The sequence below is a fragment of the Mastigoproctus giganteus genome, chromosome 7 (genome assembly GCF_048544385.1).
Source record: "Mastigoproctus giganteus isolate SK-2022 chromosome 7, ASM4854438v1, whole genome shotgun sequence".
Lineage (NCBI taxonomy): Eukaryota > Metazoa > Arthropoda > Arachnida > Uropygi > Thelyphonidae > Mastigoproctus > Mastigoproctus giganteus.
The window spans coordinates 223,884,986-223,909,827 of NC_143581.1; the positions used below are offsets into that span (position 1 = coordinate 223,884,986).

Genomic DNA, 24,842 nt, shown 5'->3' on the forward strand with positions numbered 1-24,842 from the left:
AATTTGCCTTTAGCCAGCGGGTGGTTAATTGCTGGAACAAACTTCCATCTGTCGTTGTGGAAGTTGATAGGTTAAATAAATTTAAGGAGGAACTGGACAGGCAATTGGAGGGTATGGTGTGATTTTTTTTGGCTGATGCTGCATAAGCTCCTGCACTTGCTTTCTTGCATCAAGTGCCACTACCACTACTACTACTACTACTACTACATGCGAGTGACCAACCCACAAGTTCCAGTCAATATCTGGAAAGTTAAAATCTCCCATTACAAGATATTCTGACATACTGGCCACTATTTCTCTGCACAACTGTTCATTGTACTCATCAGAGTCATTAGGCCTAGAACACACTCCTACTCTCATTTTCCCTTTCCCAGTGTTTATGTCACACCAAACTGACCCAACTTTGCACTGTCCACCAATGTCAACTGGATGAACTTCCTTAGATTTTGTGTTTCTTAACTAATAGCATAACCTCTCCTCCCTCCTACCTTGTCTGTCCTTTCTGTACACAATGTACTCCCCAAATTCCAATTCTGCACTGCTTATATCTGTGTGACACCATGTCTCTGATATCCCAACAATATCTGCCTTTTATTTTCTATACTTTTAGCATTGGTGTACATGCAAGTATACATGCACCTGTTCTTACTCTTATTTACCCTAATACAGCCTATGTATTTACTTGTTCCGTGATGACTCCCAGCAGCTCTTGAAATCCCCAGCAACTTGCTTTCCAGCCAGGCTGCTGCTCATTCTAATAGAAGCACTGCAAGAATCACTTTTGCCTCTGCCTGCAGCCACTGTTAAACTTTTAGTCTGTGTATCCCTCCAAGCTAGCAGCTTTCTGACCCACCTAACACTGCCTCAATAGCATCAGCAAATATTCTTGTACCCTTTCTATTTAAGTGTACCCCATCCCTTTAGCAACAGTCTCTCCTGTCAACAAGAACAGACCAGGCTAAGAAAAATTCTGCCTATGAGCCTTGCACAATTTCTCTAGGGCCAAATTTATTGACAAGGCTCTCATCATATACTCCCCCCCCCCTATTGTGTTTGGGCAGAATTGCAGACACTAAAATTTAACCCTAACTTGCAACTCTTTTTCAGCATTGACCTGTACTTATTAAATAAATCTGCAGATCTCTTACTCTGAAGGTCATTAGTACCAACATGTACAACAATATCACCTTTTGTGCCCTTAAAAGATGATATCTGCTCTACATCAACTTTTTCCCCTGGCAGGAATACCCTGATCCTGTTCCACTTATCCTTTTTGCATAATATACTCCCCATCTCCCTGACAATAGAATCATCGACAGTAACTAGCTCCTGTGGAACTAGTGCATTCTGCCTTGCCTGATGCACAGGAGTGAGCTCTAGCATTGCATTGGGGGCAGCTGAGAGGTTGATAGGCCCCTCATTAATTTCTTCGAGGGCATCTACCCTACGTTCCTTTGTTCGAAACAAAGGCAGGCGATTCGATACTGAATAAAGGTTTTTTTTTTTTTTTTTTTTTTTTTGGCCTGCGTGAGTAATACAAGATTTACTGCTCAAGTATGTGCAAATAAATCCTGTATCATGTGTACAAGGAGGTTGTGATACGTTCTTGGCCTATAACAGAAGGCCGAGAATGAACAAGGTAATCCAATTATATATATATAGTTTATTCAGCATATGTGCCATTCAACTCCATACTTTCTACAACATTCCAGTATTTGTAAATCTCTCAAATAGAAAGTGAAAGATTGCTCCCCAAACAAAGCTTCTGTAGCTTGTATGATATCATTATATGATGCAAATTTGATACTCTTTATATATTTTTTGGGATTTGGAAAGAGGTAGTAGTTCAAAAGCAGATAATGAATAAGGAGGATAATGAATATGGGGAATAATGAATATGGTGATAATGAATAGTGAATCTGGGGGATAATGAATATGGGTGAATATTATTATTATTATTATTATTATTATTATTATTAGCCATATGGCGCAAGGAAGCCTGAGGCTTATGCTGCACCAGCCAAAAAAAAAAAAAATAAAAAAATTCCGAATTACCCAGAGAGAGAGAGAGAGAGAGAGAGAGAGAAAGAAGTAGAAGGGAAAAACCAAGGGAAAATTCCGAATTACTCAGAGAGAGAGAGAGAGAGAGAGAGAGAGAGAGAGAGAGAGAGAGAGAGAGAAAGAAGTAGAAGGGAAAAACCAACAAAGAGAAGAATGATGATATCCAGCTCAGGACCCTCGGTGTGCCAAGCCCATACTCACCAGATGTGAGCCCCTGGGGTATGGGGGATAATGAAGCCAGAAGCCTAGTTTAGCCAATTTGGCACGTCTTTGATGTTCTATGCTATGTGTGCCAGAACACTGTCTTGCAAAACTGTACTTCTCAGTTGAGCTATCAACTGTGATTGGCCTTCAATTTGTCCAAATGTAATGAATAATGGTGAGCAGTTATCATTTTACCTTTTTCCAGGTAGTTAACAAACAAAATCCCATCCTTGTTACAAAAGATGGAGATCATGACCTTCCTGAAAGACTTCTTGGTGTGGAACTATATTTCAAAGATTGAAATGGGCACTGCGCCCCCACTCCGACTGTTCTTTGGTCTCTGGATAATAATGAAACAACCAGATTTCATCCATGGTGACAATTTGTGCCAAAAATCATTAGCATCTTGCCAAAATTGTGAAGAATGAAAGTTGAAGATGAACATGCTCTCATTTTTGATCAGCAGACACTTGGGCACTCACGGCAGAAAGCTTCAACACGTCCAAAATGTCACAAATAATATATCCAATACATTCCCTAGACATGCCTAGAGTTTCAGCTTTTCTGTTTAGCAGGAATCTGTATATCAGACAGAGTCATGGTGTGAGTGGCATCAACATTTTCAGGCGCATTCGCAGAAACTGCTCTTCTTGTCCTCTTTGCATCCTCAGTGTCAAAACACAAAACCATATGGTGCAAGGAAGCCTATGGTTTATGCTGCACCAACCAAAAAAAAAAAATAATAATAATAATAAAATAAAATAAAATAATAAGAATAAAAATAAATTAATAATAAGAAGAAAATTTAAAAAATAATAATAAGAAGAATAAAAATTTAAAATAAAAATAATAATAATAAAAATTAATAAAAGAAAAGAAAATAGACAACCGATGGATTTCCCTCCCTAAGGTAATTATCTAGCTGACCTTTGAATTTCCTCAGACTGTCAGCCTCTACCACCCATGTAGGTAATTTATTCCAGTAATTTATTTTATAACTCGCTGGCTAAAATAAAACTTCCTGCAATCCAGTCTAAACAACTCAGCCCCCCCCAACTTGAAATTACAGCCCCTAGTTCTAGAATCATTTATAACCGTGAAAATTTCATCCTTATTCATTTTGCTTATGCCTCTCAGAACCTTGAACACCTCAATCAAGTCTTCTCTAAGGTGCCTAGTTTCCAAGCTCTGCAACCCAAATATTTGAAGTCTTTCCTCATATGGTTGCCCTTTTGCCAATCTCACCAGGTGAGTTATCTGTCTTTGGACCCTTTTAAGAAGAACAATGTCTTTCTTTAGGTGCGGTCTCCATATTTGAATACAGCATTCCAAGTGTGGTCTAACAATAGCCTTATATAATGGGATTATGACGTCCTTATCTCTAATAGCAATTATTCGATAAATCATTGATAGGGCATCATGGGCCCTCCTTGCAACCAGTTTACAATGCTTGGAGAACTTTGTATCTGACCATATTGTAATACCCAAGTCCCTTTCCTCCACTACCAGTTTTAGTTCAACTCTGCCAAGTGTATAAGTTATTTTGAGGTTATTGTTCCCCAGGTACAATAACCTGGGCAACCAGGTTATTCTAGGGCATTCTGAAGAAGCTCTGCTTGGCAAAAATCATTAACTATTCTACCAATCTTTACATCATCTGCAAATTTAGACATCATGCCCTCTATCTTATCTTGGAAGCTACTAGGCTTTACATACCAACTAAGAAATATTGTTCAAGGTTTAGGCCAAAATGGATGTCAGATGAACTAATGAGGCATATGGCAGAGAAGAAAAATGCATGGGATACTTACAAATTAACACATGACACAGAAGCCTATGATAGATACAAGTTGATATGCAACCAAGTTACAAAGGAGGTTAGGCAGGCGAAGGCAGATTACGAGAAATCCTTGGCAAGGGATGCAAAGAAAAACAGCAAAGAGTTCTTTACTTATGTTAACTCTAGAAGGAAGGGGATGAATCAGATTGGTCCACTTGATATTGATGGGTCAACTGTTGATGATCCTGCTCAGGTAGCTAACAAACTAAATGAATATTTTGCATCGACATTCACACATGAGGAGTTATTCAGCAAGGGGAATGCCAGAGGTGTATTCAACTCTAGCAGTAAGCTAGAGAATCTTGAAATAACTGGGAGTAAAGTGGAGGAGAAACTGTTGAAGATAAATACAAGAAAGGCACCTGGGGTGGATGGGATCTATCCAGTTATATTAAAGGAAGCAGCAAAGGAAGTAAGCAAACCCTTAGCCATAATTATGAGAGCTTCCTTGGACTCAGGGGAGGTACCCATAGACTGGAAATGTGCAAATGTGACCCCAATTCACAAAGGAGGATCAAAGGCTGACACAAGTAATTATAGACCTGTGAGCTTAACTTCTGTTCCAGGAAAATTAATGGAGGCACTGGTTAAAGAAGCACTGCAGGATCATTTAGAGAAGACTTCAGTTATAGCTCAGACACAGCATGGTTTTGTTAAGGGGAAGTCTTGCCTGACCAACTTGATTGGATATTATGATGCAGTCACAAAAGAACTGGATGCAGGGAATAACTTTGACATTATATACTTGGATCTTAGAAAGGCTTTTGATACTGTTGCACATGGAAGACTGCTACACAAATTGGAGCAGTGTGACATTGGAGGCAAATTGCTGCTATGGATAAAGGGGTGGTTGAGGGGGAGAAGACAGAGAGTGGTAATCAATGGACACTGCTCATCGTGGACTAATGTTATTAGTGGAGTCCCTCAGGGTTCAGTGTTGGGTCCATTGTTGTTTTCTGTATTTATAAATGATATTGATGATGGTATATCAAGCTTAATGTCCAAGTTTGCAGATGATACAAAGGTTGACAGGGTTGTCAAGGACACTACTGACACTATGCTGCTGCAACAGGATCTGGAAAGGTTGAGCAGATGGGCTGAGAGGTGGCAAATGAAGTTTAACATTGACAAATGTAAAGTACTACACATGGGAAACAGCAACCCCAGAGCAACGTATCAACTCTGTGGTACTACACTGACAGTGGTAGAGAATGAAAGGGACTTGGGGGTGGTTGTGCAGGCAGATATGAAGTTCTCTGAGCAGTGCAGACAGGCTGCAAGAGTAGCTCATGGAGTATTGTCAATGATATACAGGAATTTTTCCAGCAGGGATAAGGAGGTGATTATTCCATTGTATAAGGCAATGGTCAGGCCACACCTAGAGTACTGTATACAGGTCTGGAGGCCTCATTTCAAGAAGGATGTAGAGCTGCTGGAACGAGTATAGAGAAGGGCAACAAGATTAGTGAATGGAACAAAGGGGTGCTCTTACGAAGAAAGGCTTAAGTTTTGCAAATTACAGTGTCTGGAGACTAGGCACCAGCGAGGTGATCTGATAGAGGTGTATAAAGCCTTGAATGGTTTAAGCATGTTCAATGCTGATGGGATTCTTCCTCTAGCTCAGAAAAATCACCTGAGAGGGCATAAATTCAAATTGAGGAAAGACAGATGTAGGATAGACGCGAGGAAATTTGCCTTTAGCCAGCGGGTGGTTGGTTGGTGGAACAGACTTCCATCCCTTGTGGTGGAGGTTGATAGCCTAAATAAGTTTAAGGCTCAGCTGGACAGGTATTTGGAACGAACAGAGGGGTGAGGTGGAAGTGGGTTTTTTTTTTTTTTTTTTGGCTGATGCTGCATAAGCTTGCTTTCTTGCATCAAATGCCCCTACTAATGCTAATGCTATTCTTTCATTGATATCATTTATGAAAATCAAAAACAACACTGGTCCTAATACTGATCCTTGGGGGGAACTCCACTTCTTACATCAACCCAATCTGAGGAATAATCATTTATCACAACCTTCTGCCTCCTGCCGTGAAGCCACCCTGCTATCCAGCTAAGGATTTTCCCTGTGATTCCAACCTGTTCCAGCTTATAAAGTAACCACTCATGTGGGACTGAGTCAAATGCTTTCCTGAAATCCAAATAAACAGTGTCAAAATTATTTTCTACATCCAGCTCTTGAGTGACCCTGTCAAAATAGCTAACCAGATTAGTTAAATATGATTTTCCCTTAACAAAACCATGCCAAGTATCCTTCAGAATTCCATTTCTATCTAAATGATCCTGAATTCCACCCTTGATCATAGTCTCCATGATTTTCCGCATTAATGAAGTTAGACTAACTGGCCAGTAATTTCCCACTTCGCTATTAGAACTGTCCTTATGTATTGGAGATACATTGGCAATTTTCCAATCCAGCGGAATCACTCCCGAGTCCAGTGATGCTCTCATAATTAGCCTCAATGGATCAATGCATTCGCTTGCCATATAGGGTAAATGCTATCAACCCCAGAAGCCTTGCTGGCCTGTAGGCTTGAAAGTTTTTTCATTAATAATGTTGAAATTTCACACTAATGATGTTTTTTCACTAATGATGTTGAAATTTCACACATAAATAAATGTGTGAAATTTCAACATCATTAGTTACATTTTTTTCAACTTCACTCTTAGAATTTCTCATTGACATGAAGGGTTTTTCTTCTGTAAATATCAACACCTCCGTAGCCAGGTGGGCTGGAGCAGCAGTGCGTAGCACACGCTTCTTGATTAGACTGGGGTTTGAGCCCGTGATCACCAAATACAGAGGATGCAGAAAGGTCAGGGAATGACCACTGCATATCCCCGGAGCAATATGGCCTTAGTTGCTAATGCTCCTAAAAACCAAAATAGCAACAATCTATAAACATTAGCATTAGCATTAGCATTAGTAGAGGCATTTGATGCAAGAAAGCAAGCTTATGCAGCATCAGCCAAAAAAAAAAAAAAAAAACCCACTTCCACCTCACCCCTCTGTTCGTTCGAAATACCTGTCCAGCTGAGCCTTAAACTTATTTAGGCTATCAACTTCCACGACAAGGGATGGAAGTCTGTTCCACCCACCAACCACCCGCTGGCTAAAGGCAAATTTCCGCACATCTATCCTACATCTGTCTTTCCTCAATTTGAATTTATGCCCTCTCAGGTGATTTTTCTGAGCTAGAGGAAGAATCCCATCAGCATTGAGCATGCTCAAACCATTCAAGGCTTTGTACACCTCTATCAGATCACCCCGCTGGTGCCTAGTTTCCAGACACTGTAATTTGCAAAACTTAAGCCTTTCTTCGTAAGAGAACCCCTTTGTCCCATTCACCAATCTAGTTGCCCTTCTCTGTACTCGTTCCAGCAGCTCTACATCCTTCCTGAAATGAGGCCTCCAGGCCTGTATACAGTACTCTAGGTGTGGCCTGACCATTGCCTTATACAAGGGAATAATCACCTCCTTATCCCTGCTAGAAAAATTCCTATATATCATTGACAATACACCATGAGCTACTCTTGCAGCTCGTCTGCACTGCTCAGAGAACTTCATATCTGCCTGCACCACCACCCCCAGGTCCCTTTCATTCTCTACCACTGTCAGTGTAGTACCACAGAGTTGATACGTTGCTCTGGGGTTGCTGTTTCCCATATGTAGTACTTTACATTTGTCAATGTTAAACTTCATTTGCCACCTCGAAGCCCATCTGCTCAACCTTTCCAAATCCTGTTGCAGCAGCATAGTGTCAGTAGTGTCCTTGACAACCCTGCCAACCTTCGTATCGTCTGCAAACTTGGACATTAAGCCTGATATACCATCATCAATATCATTTATAAATACAGAAAACAATAAAGGCCCCAATACTGAACCCTGAGGGACTCCACTAATAACATTAGTCCACGATGAGCAGTGTCCATTGATTACCACTCTCTGTCTTCTCCCCCTCAACCACCCCTTTATCCATAGCAGCAACTTGCCTCCAATGCCACACTGCTCCAATTTGTGCAGCAGTCTTCCATGTGCAACAGTATCAAAAGCCTTTCTAAGATCCAAGTATATAATATCAAAGTTATTCCCTGCATCCAGTTCTTTTGTGACTGCATCATAGTATCCAATCAAATTGGTCAGGCAAGACTTCCCCTTAACAAAACCATGCTGTGTCCTAGCTATAACTGAAGTCTTGTCTAGATGATCCTGCAGTGCTTCTTTCACCAGTGCCTCCATTAATTTTCCGGGAACAGAAGTTAAACTCACAGGTCTATAATTACTTGTGTCAGCCTTTGATCCCCCTTTGTGAATTGGGGTCACATTTGCACATCTCCAGTCAATGGGTACCTCCCCTGAGTCCAAGGAAGCTCTCATAATTATGGCTAAGGGTTTGCTTACCTCCTTTGCTGCCTCCTTTAATATAACTGGATAGATCCCATCCACCCCAGGTGCCTTTCTTGTGTTTATCTTCAACAATTTCTCCTCCACTTTGCTCTCAGTTATTACAAGATTCTCTAGCTTACTGCTAGAGTTGAATACACCTCTGGCATTCCCCTCGCTGAATAACTCCTCATGTGTGAATGTCGATGCAAAATATTCATTTAGTTTGTTAGCTACCCGAGCAGGGTCATCAACAGTTGACCCATCGATCTCAAGTGGACCAATCTGATTCATCCCCTTCCTTCTAGAGTTTACATAAGTAAAGAACTCTTTGCTGTTTTTCTTCGCATCCCTTGCCAAGGATCTCTCGTAATCTGCCTTCGCCTGCCTAACCTCCTTTGTAACTTGGTTACAGATCAACTTGTATCTATCATAGGCGTCCGTGTCACGTGTTAATTTGTATGTATCCCATGCATTTTTCTTCTCTGCCATATGCCTCATTAGTTCATCTGACAACCATTTAGGCCTAAACCTTGAACAATATTTCTTAGTTGGTATGTAAAGCCTAGTAGCTTCCACGATAAGTTCTTTGAATGCTTCCCATTTTGAATTTGCTGTTGGCAATATCATCAGTTGATCCCACTGTATAGAATTTAAATACTGTCTCAGTCCATTGTAGTCGCCTTTACGAAAGCAATACCCCTTCCCTTTACCCCTAATGGTAGTTACCTCTTTGAGTAACTCCCACTTCAGCACACTGTGATCACTGCCACCAAGTGGTTCATTTATCTGCAGATTCTTAATGCATGAAGAATCACTACTGATAATCAAATCAAGAGTATTACTCCCTCTAGTTGCCTCCCGAACATGCTGATGTAGAAAACAATCATCCAATAAATCCACAAAAGCCTTGCTACTGTGTGAGTGACCAGCCCCCAAATTCCAGTCAATATCTGGGAAATTAAAATCCCCCATTATAAGACTCTCTGATTTACTGGCCCACTCTATTTCTCCGAACAGTTTCTTATTATACTCATCAGAGTCATTAGGCCTATAGCACACTCCTACTCTCAATTTTGATCTCCTAATGCTTATGTCACACCAAACTGACTCGACATTGCACTGTCCAGCGATGTCGACTGGCGTCACTTCCTTGGATTTTATGTGTTTTTTAACTAATAGCATAACCCCTCCTCCCTTCCTATCCTGTCTATCCTTTCTGTAGACATTGTACTCCCCAAATTCCAGTTCTGCATTTCTTATATCTGTGTGACACCACGTCTCTGAAATCCCCACAATATCTGCCTTTGATGTTTTGAGCAATACCTCAAATTCATCAAATTTATTTACTAAACTCCTAGCATTGGTGTACACACAAGTATACATGCACCTGTTCTTTTTCTTAGCTACCCTAACACAACCCATGTGTTTACTTGTACCCCAATGATTCCCAGCAGTCTCTGAAATATCCTGAGTCTTATTTTCCAGGCTGCGGCTCATTCCAATAGAAGCAGTGCAAGAATCACTTTCACCTCTGCCAGTGGCTACTGTTAATCTATTAGTCCTTGTATCCCCCCAATCTAGCAGTTTTCCGACCCACCTAACATTGCCTCGATAGCATCAGCAAACATTCTTGCACCCTTTCTATTTAAGTGTATCCCATCCCTGTAGAAGCAGTCTCTCCTGTTAACAAGTACAGACCAGGCTGAAAAAAATTCTACCCCTTGAGCCCTGCACAATCTTTCCAGGGCCGAATTGATTGACAGGGCTCTCATCATATACTCCCTCCTATCGTGTCTGGGCAGAATTGCAGACACTTTCAATTTCAACCCTAATTCACGGCTTTTTTTCATCAGTGACCTGTACTTGTCAAGTAATTCCGCCGGTCTCCTACTCTTAATGTCATTAGTGCCAACGTGTACAACTATATCACCTTTTGTGCCCTTAAAAGATGATATCCGCTCTACAACGTCATCAACTTTTGCCCCTGGCAGACATACCCTGGTCCTATTCCACCTATCCTTTTTACAAAGCATGTTTCCCGTTTCCCTGACAATAGAGTCACCAACAACTACTAGTTCCTTTGGGACCAGCGCATTCTGCCTTGGGGGTTGCCGCTGTGTTCCGCGATGACCAAGTGCAAGCTCTGGCATTGGTGTGGGCAGCTGAGAGCTTGATGGGCCCCTCACTTGTAATCCTTCGAGGGCATCCACCCTATCCTTCAAGCTCTCATATAGGCCCATAACAACGCTGAGTTGTCGCCTTATCTCCTTACACTCCTTGCATCGCACACACACAAAGACATCCCCCATGGCAGTATCATGTCCCATACTTGACTGCTCCGCAAACATCAAGCAAATAGTGCATCTTACAAGGCTGTGATTCAGAGGACAACTGCCCCCCTCAGTTCTCCCCTGGGCCACAGCATTCCCATTAGCTTGAGCCCTTTGCTTTGCTGCTCTGGTTTGAGTCATGATTTAGAGTTACTTTCAATAAAATTTCGATTTCTGTACAAAATTAAATCCTAAACTTGTATCCAAACACAGTTATAACGCTATATTTATGTTTCAGTAACGAGTGTTATCTACGGAATATTTACGTTTCAGTAACGAGTGTTATCTACGAAATATTTACGTTTCAGTAACGAGTGTTATCTGCGAAATCCCTTTATATAACTTTCGTATCAAGTTATGTATTAATTATTTGTTTTTACTAATTATTTATGTTACGTAACCTAAGTGGTTATATGTATAATTAATTATGTTAAATAAAATTAATTATATTACGTTTGTAATCTAAGTCGTTATATGTATTTATTTAAACGTACAATGTAACTGCTAACGAAGTTCAACTAACGCTATCTAGTACGGTATATCGTATCACAAAGGCGGGAAAATTACGAACGGTTAGCGGAGTTGAAACACGTGGAAACCTTTACCGATACTTTTATGCAATTACAAGGCCGAGTAAAGAATAAATACACCAAATTAATCAGAAAATCACAAAATAATGTTATACTACTAAATTTATATCAAAAGTTTTAGAAAAACAATAATTTCAAATCAATAAATAAGAAAAATCCACTTAGCGGCTTTGAAAACGACCGTCTGTAGTAGCCTCGTCAGCAACATCGATGCAAAGTAACTGTTGAGTTCATCTGCAACTTCAGCTGGGGTATCTAATACTATCCCATGTCCATTATGTAAGAGTTAATCTGGTTTGTCCTTCTCTTTGCATTTATATATGTGAAGAATTCCTTATATCCCCTCTTTGCTCTGTTTGCCAGCGATTTTTTTATAACCTGCCTTTGCCAGCCTAACCTTTTCTGTGGCATTATTACAGATCAATTTGAAGCTGTCATAGGCTTCAGTACTTTTTATTGCTCTGTAACTTTTCCATGCCATCTTTTTCTGCTCAAGTAATTTGGCAATTTCATTATTCACACAACTTGGAATCCTCCTCGTGGAGTATTTTTTAATGGTATATAGGCATTCAAGGCTTCTGTGATTAATGTTTTAAAGGTATACCATAATTCAATTGTATTTGCTCTCTGTGAGATATCTATCCTGTTAATAGAGGCCATGTAGCACCTTAAGGGGTCATAATTTCCTTTCCTGAAATTATAACTCATTCTTTTGCCTTTAACTACTGCTACCTTTCTCTCTTCATCATCCAACATAGAATTCCGTGATTACTTCCTGCTACTGGTTCCTGTACTGTCAACCCTATTATGTCATCCTGGCATTTGTGGCAAGCAGACGTGCCTATTACAGCTCTTCATAGCGACATTAAAGAGGGGATTAAAGCAGGATTAGTGAAGTACAGCACAATTTCAAAGGTTTTTTAGTATATTGTAAATTTATTTTAATAAGTTTTTCCCCCATAAGAGTTTGATTTTTTTTTCATATTATAAATAAAATTTTTTGAAAGTTTGTTTTATTAATAATTAGTAAATTTCATAATGGTTATTACAAGATTCGTCTTGAACACTTCGTCAGAAGGTACCATGACTCATACGGAAATAGCTGATGGTGATTTCCGGGTGAGTCATGATTTTAACCTTTGCCGAACCTGTGGCATGTATTCCAAGGTCAACCTAGTGGATAATCCTAGCTCACTTAAAGATTCTTTTCTTTGTCACCACTGTAAGGAGTGCACCAATCTTAGGTTAAAATTTGGTGCACTGCTAGAACAATTTGAGTCATTAAAAAATGGGTGCTTGCCCTCGAGAATAATGTAACTGGGAGCTCGTCAGGTGACACCAATTACTTGGTGACACCATTGGTGTCACGGTGTACCAAGCAGATTTAGTGGGTTAATGGATTAGCTGACCAGCAGTGAATGATTATTGTAACTAGAAACTCCCCATAGAATGGTTCAGGTTTTAAATGATATGACTTCATGAATTCAGAATGATCATGGGGTATAAAAATTAGAAACAGAAAGCAAAAAATAAGGAAAGATTTATAGTAACAGATAATAAGTACCAGGAGTATAACAACCTGCCCCATAAGGTAGAGTATGTCATTCCCTGATGCTGGCTGGATTACCTCTGTCCCTGGCACATCTTGTCAGGCATGCAAAATGCCATCACTGGAACCCAAAAATATGATTTGTTACTAAAGATGATTTGATGCCATTCTTGTCCCCAAGCAGCAGTCTCCCTGCACTATTGAAAATGCTAACAATGATCAGTCATCTGCTTTGTGCCTGTGCTCCCCAACACAGGCAGAAAGAAGGATGGAATGATGCTTTTGGAAATTTTGTGGATTATAATAGGTCTAATACCTATTCAGTTTGGAAATCTTGTTAGAATAACTGTTCAAAATCTTGTTTATAGTCAGCGGAAAAGTAAAGGGCAGAAATAAGATGGTACCCCAATCTCCCTCAAAAACTCTAATAGATCATGGGATATAAAAATTAGAAACAGAAAGCAAAAAATAAGGAAAGATTTATAGTAACAGATAATAGGTACCAGGAGTATAACAGCCTGCACCATAAGGCAGAGTCCTGGTATATCATTAAGGCAGAGCCAGTAGAAGATCAACAGAAATTAGCAGTAACATTAGCAGAGGCATATGATGCAAGAAAGCAAGCTTATACAGCATTGGTCAAAAAAAAAAAAAAAAAAAAAAAACTTCCCATTTCATTCATCCATTCACTCCAAAAGTTTGTCCAGTTCTTCCTTGAATTTATTTAAGCTATCAACTTCCACAACAACAGATGGAAGTATGCATAATCTTAGGAAGAGGAAGAATGAGCATTAAGCTTGCTCAAACCATTCAAGGCCTTATACACCTCAATCAGATCACCTTGCAGGTGCCTAGTCTCCAGTTGATGCAATTTGCAAAACTTAAGCCTTTTGTGGTAAGAGCAACCCTTTGTTCCCCTCACCAATCTTGTTGCCCTTCTCTGTACTCGGTCCAGCAGCTCTAGCTCTTTCCTAAAATGAGACCTCCAGACCTGTATGAAATACTCAAGGTGTGGCCTGACCATTGCCTTATACAAAGGGATAAGCGCTTCCTTATCCCTGTAACCAAAAAAATAAAATAAATAAATAAAATAAATAAATAAATAAAAAATAAAATAAATAAAATCAAGAGAAATGCTTATAACACTTCCATTTCCATCTCTTTTCTGCTTTATATATAGAATTTGGTTGGCTTATTTGCATATAATTATGCTGACAGTTATTAGCATTAGCATTGGTAGAGGCATATAATGCAAGAAAGCAAACATATACAGCGTCGGCCAAAAAAAAAAAAAAAAAAAAAACTTTTCCCACATCCATTTGCTCTAAAAGCTTGTCCAGTTCTTCCTTGAATTTATTTAAACTATCAATTTCCACAACAACAGATGGAAGTTTGCTCCAACAATCAACTACCCACTGGCTAAAGGCAAATTTCCACCCACCTATTCTACAACTGTCTTTTTTCAATTTGAATTTATGGCCCCTCGGGTTCGTAATCTGAGCAAGAGAAAGAATCCCTTCAGCATTGAAGGGATTCTTTGCCTCATTTTTGCCTTATACACCTCAATCAGATCATCTCTCAGGTGCCTAGTCTCCAAATGCTGCAATTTGCAGAACTTAAGCCTTTCTTGGTAAGAAAACCACTTCATTCCCCTCACCAATCTTGTTGTCCTTCTCTGTACTCATTCTAATAACTCTACATCCTTCCTAAAAAGACCAACCCGATTCATCCCCTTCCTTCTAAAGTTTATATAAGTAAAGCAGTCTTTGCTGGTTTTTTTTGCATTATTTGCCAACGATTTCTCATTATCTACCTTCACTTGCCTAATCTCATTTGTGACTTGATTGCAGACTAACTTATATCTACCATAGGCTTCTGTGTTGCCTGATAATTTATATGCATCCCATGCATTTTTCTTCTCAAATTATCTGTTCGGTTAGCTGTTATTCTTCCAGTAAGCTGATTTGTTGATAACACATTAATTCTTTATAATATGATCTTGTGACTAATCTTTAGTTATAACTATAACTGGCAGAGCTCACTTCTTTTTATGTGCTAACCCCTATTACATGTGGTTTAGAACATAAAAAATACTAAGTTCTATTGAAATCATCAGCAGCAAAATGGTACAGTGTGAAACAACAATAAAGTATTAAACACTGACACTAAAGAAAAAAAACAGCAAAGGCATAAACAACAGAATAATCTCTTGATCATACATTTCATTTCATTTATTAACAATGTAATATTTGTAAGAAACATTAATATACACAATATTCTATCATGCCATTCTGAGAATATCTTCATGTCTTGTAACTAAATTATTTTACACTGTAAAACCTTACTCTGCAGCCTGCGGAAAAGTCATTCCACTAAAGGAAGGTGACAGATTTTCTGTATACATTTCCATCCCTGTTCCACAGAGGTAGTCATTTTGCCAGGCTGGCATGTCTGGAGACTAAAAAATAAATAAAAACAAAGATAAACAAAAATTCATCTCTTGAAAACAGCAAAAAAATTATTCTTATTACTAATTTATAAATAATGTTTTTCTTTAATTACAGTAGAGCATCAGTTATCTGGAATAATTGAGGTCAGACCTCTTCCAGATAGCCAAATTTTCTGAATAATTAAATGTAAGGTAAGATTAAATAAATTTAATCATACCTTATGATTAAATTAAATAGTTAAGATTAATTAAATTTAAAAAATTATAAACCAATCTTGGAAAACAGAAACAACCATCCAGGCATTTTTATGTTTTATATACAAAACAGGAAAATTAGAAATATTTTTAAATGCTCTCGGTTTTTTTCAACTTACCAATAACAAGCATGGACAATCTGTGCATCCCAGTAGCATTTGCACACATAGCAATTGTAACTCACTATTTTTTCATCTTGAAACCTGGTGCAGGCTTTTCTATTTTAGTGGCTAGGGTTTTTCTGGGTAATGCTTTCCATAATAAGCCCATCTCATCAACATTGTAATCATTTTCTTTCTCATAATTTGCTATAACTGAAGCAAACTTACTTTTAAAGGACACCGCTGCCGATTCATCTGCAGAAAGTTTCTTGCCTTGAATATCTAGTTCACATATACCATGTCTCAGTTTAAAGTTTTTCAGCCAACCTGTGCTTGGCTTAAAATATTCATTACCTGATAATTTTCAATTAAAATCCAATGTTATTTCACACAACATTGGAATAGACATTGGTTCACCTAAATTTCATTTCTGAGGAAACCAGAAATAAAGTGCACTCTCTAAAGCAGAAATTTTTCAGGTTTCGACATCACCTTTTTCCTGCTAGATCCTCCTTCACTATCCATAATAAACACAAATTCTGTTATACCATTGGAATTTTCCTTCATCTTGTAAATTGTTGAAGTGCAATCATTAAACTCTTTGGAGAGATTTGCTAAATTTTCACCTTTTCTAATTCAATTAATAATTTCCATTTTTTGTTGCAATGTTAAAACTAAGCGTTTTATTTTTGTTCACATTTTACCGTAAAAATTTGAGAAAAATAATAAATCACATAGTTTCGGACTGATATTATTCTTACCAAATCTGGAACTAAACTAATCTGAAATTCACTCATGGTTTCCGATTAAACTCAGTAGTCTCTGTGATATTTTACTAAAGCACATGTCTGAACGTCACATAGAATTCTAGAAGTCACAACCATAAAACAATAAAAACAGTTTGCAGCAGTGGCATAGCTACCATGTAGGCAGACAAGGCAATTGCCTCTGGGCCCAGGTCCTTTAGGGGCCAAGCGTCTTTGGCTGTCTCCTGTTTTTGCAATTTTCATTAATTAAGTAGGGGCCGAACATGTTCTTTGCCTCCGGGCCCGAAAAAGTGTAGCTACGCTAATGGTTTGCAATTTTCAGTTCATTGAGCTTTTTTGTTTGTACAATCTGTTATAAATGGGTAGCAAACTCAACCTTTCGCTTATTAGAATTAAAATTCAATTTGCAAACATGATCACTATAACTGGCGTTTATTCCATTAATAAAAAAAGAGACGAAGAAAGATCAGGTTTTCAAATTATTCCGGATAACTGACAGTCGGGTAACCGATGTTCTACTGTACTTGGAAGAGGGTTCTATGTGATTGTTCATTATTATATTAATGAATTTATCTGTTCCATGGGAAATAATGGAGTCACTAATAAAAGAAGTAATGTAGAATCATCTACACAAGGCTGCAATTATACTTCAGACACAGCATGGGTTTGTTAAGGGGGAAATCTTGTCTGACCGATTTGACTGGATACTATGACGTGGTCACAGAATAACTGGATGCAAAAAATAATTTTGATATCATATACTTGGATTTCGGGAAAGCTTTTGATACTGTTGCACATGGAAGACTACTGTACAAATTGGAGAAGTATGGCATGAAAGGCAAATTGCTACAATGGATAAAAGGATGGTTGAGTGGGAGAAGACAGAGTGGTAATCAATGGACACTGCTCTTCATGGACTAATTTTATTAGTGGAGTTACCCAAGGTTTGGTGTTGGACCCATTGTTGTTTTCTATATTTATCAATGATATTGAAGAAGAGATATCAAGTTTAATGTCCAAGTTTGTAGATGATACAAAGGTTGGCAGGGTGGTTAACAACAGGAATGAGAGTATGCTACTGCAACAGGATTTTGATAAGTTAGGCTGAGAAGTGGCAATTCAAGTTTAATATTGACAAATGCAAAGTACTGCATATTTGTAGCAGTAGCCCCAGAGTAATGTAGCAACAGTGTGGTACTATACTCAGGGTACTGAAAAAGACCTGGGGGTAATTGTGCAGTTGGATATGAAGTTCTCTTAGCAATACCGACAGGCAGCCAGCACAGCTCATGGGGGTCTTGTCAATGGTATACAAGAATTTTGCTCGCAAGGATAAGGAGGTGATTATCCCAACATATAAGGCAATGGTCAGGACATATCTTGAGTTCTGCATACAGGTCTGGAGGCCTCATTTTAGGAAGGATGCAGAACTGCTAGAATGAGTGTAGAGAAGGGCAATGAGATTGATGAGAGGAACAAAGGGGTGCACTTACCAAGAAAGGCTTCAGTTTTGCAAATTGCAGAATCTGGAGAGTAGACACCTGCATGGTGATCTGATTGAGGTGTTAAAGGCTTTGAATGGATTGAACAAGCTCAATGCTGATGGAATTCTTTCTCTTGCTCAGACTATGCACATGGGGAAGCACAAATTCAAATTGAAGGACAGTTGCAGAATAGATGTGCGGAAGTTTGCCTTTAGCCAGTGGGTGGTTGATTACTGGAATAAACTTCCATATGTTGCTGTGGAAGTTGACAGCTTAAATAAATTCAAGGAAGAACTAGACAAACTATTGGAGCAAATGAATAGGTGAAATGGCAAGTAGTATTATTTTTCAAAATGATACAACTTATTCCATACAGATATCTTGAAGAAATTCTCATCAAAAAGAAGCTTGCAAACTTCTTAATAAGGAAAAGTAAACCCAGGGAGTCCCAATCAAAATTAACTTTAAAAAAATTAAAATTTAATATTTAAAGCTTTAACTTAAATTTAATAAGCAATTAATAAGAAATTAATATTTATCATTATCATTAATCTAATAATCATAACAATTTGGTAAATGTGTGGCAATTTTATAGGGACATTGTAATTTAACTAAATTTAATTTAAATTTAATAGTGATACAACACAAATCAATTATTAGATATTTCACATGTCAATCTAATTATCTGTAACAGATTAAAAACTTTAGAAATATCCATAGATATATGCCAGTCCTCATCCTCCCCCTCACCCTTGGAACTATCCAAATCTACTCCTATAATATATCTCTGTACCCAAAATGCACAATTTCCAATTGGCTTAATCAAGTCAACTCCAACCTATATAAACAGTCAGTCCAATCCTTCCATCTCAGTCTTCCCCAACTGGACCAAGAGACTCCACCCCTGGAACAGATTAACAGGTAAGCCCTTCCAACTAATTTAGAGGGTAGCTGTAGGGATTTTTTATAAACTATCTTTATTTTCAATTAATTAAAGTTATAAGAAAAAGTGTAATAATTATATAACAAATTGTAAAGGCAAAGGAGTATAGTATAATTAGAATACATTGTATTGTAAATAAGCAAATATCATTATCAAAATGATAACTTTTAGTACCACTCCTTAAACAATGTTCTTTCACCCATTAGCCTGAAGATGAGAAACAGTGAGTTCCCGAAACATAACCATAAACAGTTTAAGTGTTTGACACCGAGGTGGTCTAATTTCCTTTAAATATATCATTTCAATAATGAATTACTTAATCTACCACATGATATAATAGTGTAGTGTCTATCAATTCATTAATATAACAATGTTTTTCTTTTCAACTTTAATGAAAAGAAAAATATTTTTATAAAAATGTCCTTTAAACCTTTATAAATCTATATATCTATATATATCAAAACAAAAGTACTCCCATGATCTTTTGCATCCAGGAATCTAAAATGCTGTCTTATACTTCAGAGGATCCTATGTCAAATAAACTTAACAAATTTAAAGGATATCATTTCGAGCTAAAAATGCTCCAAATCCAAACAGATCTGAAACTTGACAGTTCTTTAAAATTTATCAGAGAAAATATCTCTGAATTTCAACCCTAAATAAAACACTGTCAGCTTTGTATACATATAAACCCAAATCACAGCTTATTTTATAGAAAATATGCTAAAAAATAGCAAGTTGTGAATAAAAATATAATTATTATTTGTTTAGTTGCAGAAAATGGCCAAATTCACTTCAAATTTCTTACTGTTTCATGTTATATATTTGGCTGCTTCATAATTTAATACTTGAAAAGGTTTTTCTGCTTCTTCCAAACTCCAACTATCTTAAATTAAGTTAACAGATAAAATGCACAACGTACAAATCAGCACACAAATGCACTTGTATGGACATAATGTACACTAGCGTAACATAGTCTAAATGTTATTTTTATAATTTTCCATAACCGTATAGATCAAAATTTACAACTAATAATTTTTAACAAGAATAATATTTAGCAGTCATATGGGTTTGAACCACATTTAACTACTGACTACATCAGGCCTGAGTTACTGTTGTCTCATAAAACCACCAAAATTGGATAAAAAAAAAAAATTATTTATTTGGAGAACTTTTGCTTGGTTGGTAAAGGTACAATACAGAAAAGCATAAAACAATTCATAAAATATCAATTGGCCTTATATATATAAAATATTCTGCCTTATATACTTTTACTTTCTGTCTTGATAGCTGATGGGGGAATTTAACTTCACAGATATTGACTGGAACTTGTGGTTTGGTGACTCGCACACTAGTAAGACTTTTCTAGATTTGTTGGACGATTGTTTTCTGCAGTAGCATGTTCGAGAGGCAACCAGAGAGGGTAATACTCTTGATCTGGTTATCAGCAGTGATCATTCGTGTATTAATAATTTGCAGATAAAGGAAACACTAGGTTGCAGTGATCAAAGTGTACTGATGTGGGATTTACTTAAAGATATAATTACCATCGGGGGTAAAGGAAAGCGTTTTTGCCTCTGTAAAGGTGACTACAGTGGTCACAGACAGTTTTTAAATTCTGTACAGTGGGACCAACTGATGAAGTTACCAACAGCAAATTCTAAGTGGCAAGCAATAATCGTGGAACCTACTAAACGTTTCATACCTATTAAGAAATACTATTCAAGGTTTAGGTCTAAATGGTTGTCAAATGAACTAATGAGACTCGTGGCAGAGAAGAAATATGCATGGAATGCATATAAATTATCAGGCGACACAGAAGCCTATGGCAGATATAAGCTAGTCTGTAATCAAGTCACAAAGGAGATTAGGCAGGGGAAGGCAAATAATGAGAAATCTTTGGCAAAGGATACTAAGAAAAACAGCAAGCATTTCTTTACTTATATAAACTCTAAAAGGAAGGGGATGAATCAGATTGGTCCACTTGATATCAATGGTTCGACTGTTGATGATCCTGCTCAGGTGGCTAACAAACTGAATGAGTATTTTGCATCTACATTCACACATGAGGAGTTATTAGGGATTGAAAATGCTAGAAGGTTATCAAATTGTAGCAAAGTGCTTAATGATTTTGTAATAACTGAGAGCAAAGTGGAAGAGAAATTGTTGAAGTTAAATATAAGAAAGGCAACTGGGGTGGATGGGATCTATTCAGTTATATTAAAGAAGGCAACAAAGGAAGTAAGCAAACCCATAGTCATAATTATGAGAGCATCCTTGGACTCAGGGGAGGTCCTCACAGACTGGACCTGTGCAAGTAAAGTAAGTAAAAGTAAAGTGCAGCCATTATGAACCCACTGCATGATGGAAGCCTCCTCAACAATTCATGCTGAGGGAAATGGATCATAATCTGCCACGCTGGTCCAGTGCGGGTTGGCAGATCGACCGTATTCAGTAGTCAGGGACTTGAACTCTGGTCTACTCAAAGAGCGTGTGCTACTGCACTCCCGCTCCTGACCACTCGGCTACGGAGGCCTGTGTGCAAACGTATCCCCAATTCACAAAGCGAGATCAAAGAGTGACATGAGTAATTACAGACCAATTAGTTTAACTTCTGTTATGGATAAAATAATAGAGTCACTGGTTAAAGATGCATTGCTGGATCATCTAGACAAGACTGCAGCAATAATTCAGACACAGCATGGGTTTGTTAAGGGAAAGTCTTGTCTGACAAATTTGATTGGATATTATGATGTAGTTACAAAGGAACCGGATGCAAAAAATAATTTTGATATCATGGATTTCAGGAAAGCTTTTGACACTGTTGCGCATGGTATTAAGGGTAAGTTGCTACAATCGACAAAAGGATGGTTGATGGGAGAAGACAGAGGGTGGTAATCAATAGGTAATCAATGCTCTTCATGGACTAATGTTATTAGTGGAGTACCACAGGGTTCGGTGTTTCGTCCACTGTTGTTTTGTATATTTATCAATGATATTGATGAAAGTATATCAGGCTTAGTGTCAAAGTTTGCAGATGATACAAAGATTGGCAGGGTTGTTAATGACAGTAATGGTAGTGTGCTACTGCAACAGGATCTAGAAAGTTTGGGAAGATGGGCTGAGAAGTGGCAACTGAAGTTTAACATTGACAAATGCAAAGTACTGCATATGGGTAGAAGTAACCCCAGAGGAACATACCAACTGTGTGGTACTACACTTAGGGTGGTAGAAAATGAAAAATACCTGGGAGTAATTGTGCAGTCAGATATGAAGTTTTCTGAACATTGCGGACAGATGATACAAAGATTGGCAGGGTTGTTAATGACAGTAATGGTAGTGTGCTACTGCAACAGGATCTAGAAAGTTTGGGAAGATGGGCTGAGAAGTGGCAACTGAAGTTTAACATTGACAAATGCAAAGTACTGCATATGGGTAGAAGTAACCCCAGAGGAACATACCAACTGTGTGGTACTACACTTAGGGTGGTAGAAAATGAAAAATACCTGGGAGTAATTGTGCAGTCAGATATGAAGTTTTCTGAACATTGCGGACAGGCTGCAAGAGCAGGTCATGGGGTTTTGTCAATGATATACAGGAATTTTGCTAGCAGAGAAAAGGAGGTGATCGTCCCTCTGTATAAGGCAATGGTCAGCCACGCCTTAAGTACTGCATACAAGTCTGGAGGTTTCATTTTAGGAAGGATGTAGATTTGCTTGAACGTATACAGAGATGGGCAACAAAATTGGTGAGGGGAATGAAGGGATCCTCTTAACAAGAGAGGCTTAAGTTCTGCAAATTGCAGTGGCTGGAGTCTAGGCACCTGCGAGGTGATCTGATTGAGTGTATAAGGCCTTGAATGGGTTGAGCATGCTGAATTCTGATGGAATTCTTCCACTTTTTATTAAAGGGGGCAGCAAAGCAACTAAGCAAACCCTTAGCCATAATTATGAGAGCATCCTTGGACTTAGCGGAGGTCTCCACGGACCGGAGAAGTGCAAATGTATCCCCAATTCACAAAGAGGGATCGAAGGGTGACACGAGTAATTACAGACCAGTTAGTTTAACTTCTGTTTTGGTTAAAATAATAGAGTCACTGGTTAAAGATGCATTGCTGGATCATCTAGACAAGACTGCAGCAATACTTCAGACACAGCATCGGTTTGTTAAGAGAAAGACTTGTCTAACAAATTTGATAGGATATTATGATGTGGTTACAAAGGAACTTGATGCAAAAATAATTTTGATATCATATATTTGGATTTCAGGAAAGATTTTGACACTGTTGCACATAGAAGACTATTATACAAATTGGAGCAGAATGGTATTAAGGGTAAGTTTCTACAATGGATAAAAGGATGGTTGAGTAGGAGAAGACAGAGGGTGGTAATTAATGGGTGCTGCTCTTTGTGGACTAATGTTATTAGTGCAGTCGCACAGGGTTCGGTGTTGGGTCCTCTGTTGTTTTGTATATTTATCAATGATATTGATGAAGGCATATCAGGATTAGTGTCGAATTTTGCAGATGATACAAAGGTTGGCACGGTTGTTAATGACAGTAATGGCAGTGTGCTGCTGCAACAGGATCTAGATAATTTAGGCAGATGGGCTAAGAAGTGGCAACTGAAGTATAACCTTGACAAATGCAAAGTATTGCATATGGGCAGAAGTAACCCCAGAGAAACGTACCAATCGTGTGGTACTACACTTAAGGTGGTAGAAAATGAAAAAGATCTGGGGGTAATTGTGCAGTCAGATATGAAGTTTTCTGAGCAATGCATACGGCTGCCAGGGCAGGTCATGGGGTTTTGTCAATGATTTATAGGAATTTTGCTAGCAGGGAAAAGGAGGTGATTGTCCCTCTGTACAAGGCAATGGTCAGGCCAATGCCTTGAGTACTGTGTACAGGTCTGGAGGCCTCATTTTACATGCTTGTGCTAAGAGAGATTAGAAGTCAGGGTAATTCCCAAAAGAGATATATCATTTTGTCTAGAAATCAGAGTGTTACTAAAGATAAGCACAGGAGCAGAAGAATCCTTTTTGCAAGATATAAGACAAGACTGAGTTTTAGAAGGGCTGAAATCAACTAAGTTGTCTTTGCCCCACTGGAGAATTACCTGAAGATCGGCATTTAAGGAATTGGTAGCAGATTTTCGAGAAGTTGAAGCTGATTGAGCAGGGCAAAGTTTCTCAAAATGGAAAGTGGAATGCAATGTGCTATCATCGGCAAAACTATGGATAGGATTTCCAGTCAATGGAAGAAGGTCATTAATATACAAGAGGAAAAGAGTGGGGGAAAGAACTGAACCTTGGGGGACACCGGCATTAGTGGAGTAGTTAGAAGACAGAGAGCCATCTACCATCACCCTCAGTGAGCGATCAGAGAGAAAACTGGATAACCAATTACTAAAAACAGTTGGCAAACCATAAGATGGATCGTTTAGAAGATCTTTATGCCAAACATGATCGAAAGCCTTTGAAATGTCTAGAGCAACTACGTGTTTCACCAAACCTTACCACTGAATTAGTCCATAAATGGGTAACATAAGCCAGATCGACACCAGTGGATCGACACTGACGGAATCCATACTGGCAATCATTGATCAGACGGAAGGTTTCTAGGTAGTTTAAGAGTTGGTGGTTAATTGATTTCGCCATTACTTTAGAAAGAGTAGAAGTAATTGCAATGGGACAATAATTGGATGGGAAGGATTTGTCACCCTTTTTAGGAACTGGCCTCGACCATGTCACCCTTTTTATAACATGGCCTCGACAATGCTCCCTACATACACACTACTCGGACTCCCTCCAGTCACTATCTGCCAGAGTAGAGGTAGCAAGATTATACATGAGCTGATCCAGAAGCCTCCTAGAGAGTT

General features: G+C 38.4%; 1 protein-coding gene across 1 annotated transcript in view; it reads right to left on the minus strand.

Moving 5' to 3' along the window:
* Positions 1 to 24,842, minus strand: part of LOC150083724 (calcium-activated potassium channel slowpoke-like) — a 668,330-nt gene that overhangs the window by 371,750 nt on the left and 271,738 nt on the right. Inside the window, 1 exon segment of the mRNA XM_090378165.1 lies at positions 15,310 to 15,422. Coding sequence (XP_090234291.1) covers positions 15,310 to 15,422 — 113 coding nt within the window.